The sequence below is a fragment of the Pinus tabuliformis genome, chromosome J (assembly GCF_031772625.1).
Source record: "Pinus tabuliformis cultivar Carrire ecotype Pingquan chromosome J, CPIR1, whole genome shotgun sequence".
NCBI lineage: Eukaryota > Viridiplantae > Streptophyta > Pinopsida > Pinales > Pinaceae > Pinus > Pinus tabuliformis.
In genome coordinates this window covers 1,317,233,916-1,317,237,901 of record NC_142295.1, presented here as the reverse complement: position 1 = coordinate 1,317,237,901, position 3,986 = coordinate 1,317,233,916, and the positions used below count along the sequence as shown (strand labels likewise).

The 3,986-nt window shown below is 35.3% G+C and overlaps 1 protein-coding gene across 3 annotated transcripts; it reads left to right on the top strand.

The window, feature by feature from the left end:
• Nucleotides 1-1,065: 1,065 nt before the first annotated feature.
• On the top strand, nt 1,066-3,679 carry LOC149232104 (protein WHAT'S THIS FACTOR 9, mitochondrial-like). 3 transcript variants are annotated; one of them, XR_016248121.1, is made up of 2 exons: nt 1,066-3,065; nt 3,331-3,679. XR_016248121.1 is itself a non-coding variant. In XM_089379353.1 (2 exons), exon 2 carries the CDS (start codon nt 1,513-1,515, stop codon nt 2,971-2,973), a length of 1,461 nt encoding a protein of 486 aa, XP_089235479.1. In that variant the 5' UTR covers nt 1,067-1,262; nt 1,380-1,512; the 3' UTR covers nt 2,974-3,679. The 3 variants fall into 3 exon arrangements, 1 of the variants encoding a protein (XP_089235479.1); XR_016248122.1 differs by having other exon boundaries at nt 3,300-3,679; XM_089379353.1 differs by having other exon boundaries at nt 1,067-1,262; nt 1,380-3,679.
• Nucleotides 3,680-3,986: the final 307 nt, after the last annotated feature.

Here is a 3,986-nt window from a genome sequence, read left to right as displayed (position 1 = left end):
GCCAAGATGTGATGTAAAGAGCATTGTAAAGGATTTTACAGTTATTATTGCTAAGAATGTATTTATTATCAAAATTTAAAGACGAAATCATGTTTAATTTTTGAAGTGGATTTTATGCATTAGGCAAAAGCTTGATTGATGGAGAGGTAGGTTTTTCATTCTCCGCACCTAAGTCCAAATCCTCGATGGGACATGCATGAGTTAATTGCTGGACCCTTAGTAAGCTAATAATTGGTTAGCTAATCAACTATATGTTGAAAAACAATGGGCTCAATATGAGCATTTTTGACTTAGTCTTGTGCCTGGAAGAATCTTATTTACCTAGGTACCATCTTCGAAGTGATGGGAAATGCCTGAGAAGTTTCCTTAAAGTGTATATTACATTGAAAGATAAAAATAAAATTGGGAACAAAATAAGTGCTTTGAATTAATTATTATCTTCGTTGTGTGTTACAATCATAGAAGTTGATATGATAAGGTTATTGGGAGAAAAAGCATGCCATAAACCTTAGTAAGTATTCCAAAAGAGGAAAAACAAAAGTGATAATCTCATTTAGAGATAAATGATTATAAGTTTATAAGTATTGAATTGATTTTAGCATTATACCTAGAAAAATCTTGTTTACCTTGAAAATTGTCTTATAGATTGGTGGGAAAAAGTTATTAAGAATAGATATTCTAAAAGAGGAAAAACAAAAATAATAATCTTATTTAAAAAAAATAATTACGAGGTTATAAGTCTTGAACTAATTTTAATCTCTAAAAATATTAGATTCTAAATTAAAATTTTAGAAATTTTTCTAGTTCCAAAATTCATTATAAAAAAATAAATACAATTCACATTTTTGAATATGTAAATACAATTCACATATTCAAAACAATTTGTTTCCAAACACATATTCAAAATAGAAATAATTAATTCTTTAATTCAATAGAGATAGAAACAATTCTATTGAATATCTATTACATATTGCACTTGACAGGATTTAGCAAGGTCATGAGGGTCGCTATCCCACAAGAAGACAAAGTATGACTGTCAAGTTTTAATAAGGTGTCTAATGTTTTCATCACGTACCAAGCACAGGCCACTGGTTTGAAGCTTTGTAGGTGTATAAAATTGTTTAGGATCATTAACAAACTTGGTGGCTAGGTTGAACAATTGAGGGCTTTAGAATGCAAGAAATGTCAGGGTGGATTTTTTGGAATGTCTACCTCTACTGCGTGAAGTTTCATACTCACTCTCGAATCAAGGAGGAATAAAGGTATGCTTTAGGAACTCACATATGTCACATTTAATAGATTGAAATATTTCAACAGCCTCCTTCAGCCACTCTTAAAACCCTGTAAAACCTTCCGTCGCGCAAAGAAATTTATTGCAGGATGCATAAAAGACATGAGGATTGTTCGCGTTAAGAGTACTCAACCCAAATTTTTAAAGATTTCCACGGCATGTCCATAAATTTGCTGATCTGTTGAGTTTGGTTCAACAAAAAAACTACACTCGATATTACAATGTCAATCAATCGGACCATACGATTTGCGACGACTGGGTGGCAACATTTTACCCCTAATTGCTGTAATGCATGGAAAAGACAGTCGGCCATGGAACTTGAAAATATGGGTTCTAGGTTTAGCCCATTTCTGCAGGTAAATTGTTCTCCTTCTGATTATACACAGAAGCGTTTTCTGCAAACAGTGAGGTTGAAATGGATGAAGAATAGGGGTTTCGATCATATAATAAACAAAGAGACTGATATAAGAGCTGTATGCATGCTTAAAGATATTATTAAGAAGCATCCTGGACAGTCCTTGCCTGTGTCTAACGTCTCAAAGAGGCAGAAGGAACTGGGACTGACCATTCCTGTTTTGAGGTTTATGAGAAGATTCCCAACAATTTTTAAGGAATTTGTTGGGCCCAAATATAACGTCCCCTGGTTTAGATTAACTGAAGAGGTTGTTGATGTTGATCAAGAGGAACAAAGGATTTCTAAAGAGCAGGAGATGGATTCTGTGATAAGGTTATGTAAGTTGCTGATGATGACCCAAAGTAAAAAACTTTCATTGCAGAGTTTAAATTTATGGAAATGGGATTTAGGTTTACCAGATGACTATGCACAGACATTGATCCCCAAATATCCTGACTATTTAAGCATTGTCAAGATGCCAGATAATTTCCCCGGATTGAAGCTTGTCAGCTGGAAAGATGAATTTGCCATCTCCGCGCTGCAGAAGAGGGCAGAATCAAAAGAAAATGATGATATTTCCTACGGGAAATTCAAAAAGGAAGTACCTTTGGCATATGAAATGAATTATCCCCGTGGCTATGGCTTGATGAAGAAGGTTAAGGCATGGATGGATGAATGGCAGAAACTTCCTTACATATCACCCTATGAGGATGTGTCTCATCTGGATCCTGAGAGCGATTTGATGGAGAAGAGGGTGGTTGGTGTTTTTCATGAACTGTTGTATCTAACAATTCACAAGAGGACTGAGAGAAATAATTTCAGGCTGTTTCGCGAGGAGATGATTTTGCCGCACAAATTCACGAGAATTTTCACTCGCTATCCAGGAATATTTTATCTTTCTCTAAAATGTTCAATGACATCTGTGACACTTAGAGAGGCCTACAAAAGTGGGCAGTTGATTGAGAAACATCCTCTCGTAGCAATCCGAGAGAAGTATTTCTACATGATGAGGATGGGAATCCTTTATAGAAAGGCTGGCACAGATAGGATAAATTCTGTTAAAGATAGATATCCATGTAAGCCTGAGGATAGTAGGTATCATGATGACAGAGAACAATTGTCTGGTGAGAATGCTTCAATAAATATTTCTGATTCTGATGAAAGCATTTATTCTGGGAATGATTACAGCGAGAATTATGATGAGGAAATTTCACAAGAAGATGATGACATGGAATTTGAGAGACGGGTGAGTGCATCTGGAAGGCAATCTAGTAAAAAACATTCTTAAGTATATTTAAGGACACGGGCCATGATCAGCAGAGAAGAAAAGGGATGCATTTAGAATTCTCTTGGTGGAGATTTCTTAGTGTTTGGATCTTGGTGAGCTTATTTCTCACCGCTTATATTACGTACCAAATGTCAAGACCTGTAAATGTTTGTCTTTGCTTTTGAAAGTCAAGTCAATGTATTATTTCTTTTTTTGTCAGAGAAGTTGATTTGGCATCAAAGTTTCCTTCTCTTGAAATGCTGAGTGGTCTGCCAGTTTTAATAATAATTGCCATTGTATAACAGAGATATTAAATAGATTAATACTTTGATCCTTAAACTTTCCAGAATGACCACCACTTCGAACTTGACCCTGCAGTCAGGTGTTTAATCTGTCAACCATTGTCTCCTGACTGGACAAGGCACTTTGCGTCGATGCAAAGTGTTTGAGACATTGCATGTGGACAGTATCAAGCTTCATTAAGACTGGGGGTCTCTGGATTCCCGATTCACCTGTTTGAAAGTATACTTGCATATCTCCTCTTTTTATGTCTTGGACAGTGCTGAAATGCAACGTGAATTTTCCTTTCTTTACATGGGCTCAAAATGTATTTTTTATTCTTTTAGAATGGTGCCATTATTTTCTAATGGATTCTAAACTAAATCCTTAAATGGAGTTGATTAATGGTTTCTATATGAGAGAGTTGTTAACTCTTCTGTGGCTCTTATATTTGGATGTAGGAAGGTCTATGTTTATCTAAGTTCTCTGCTTATGTTTCAGTAATAGTTGATAAAATCTGCAGCACGAATAGGATGGTAGAGAAAACAAAAAAATTATGCTATGATATTCAGATGCTTTTGTTGTGTCGAAATGATCCCACAAAGAAATTGGGTGCTATGAACATTCAGCTCTTTAGACTGATGATGGGAGTCGGGACTTGCTTAAGGATTGCATCACAGTGATATTTTTGGTATATTCAGGGATAGTGAATGTAGGCTTGCAGTCTGTTTTCTCCCATGATGTATTTACTATTT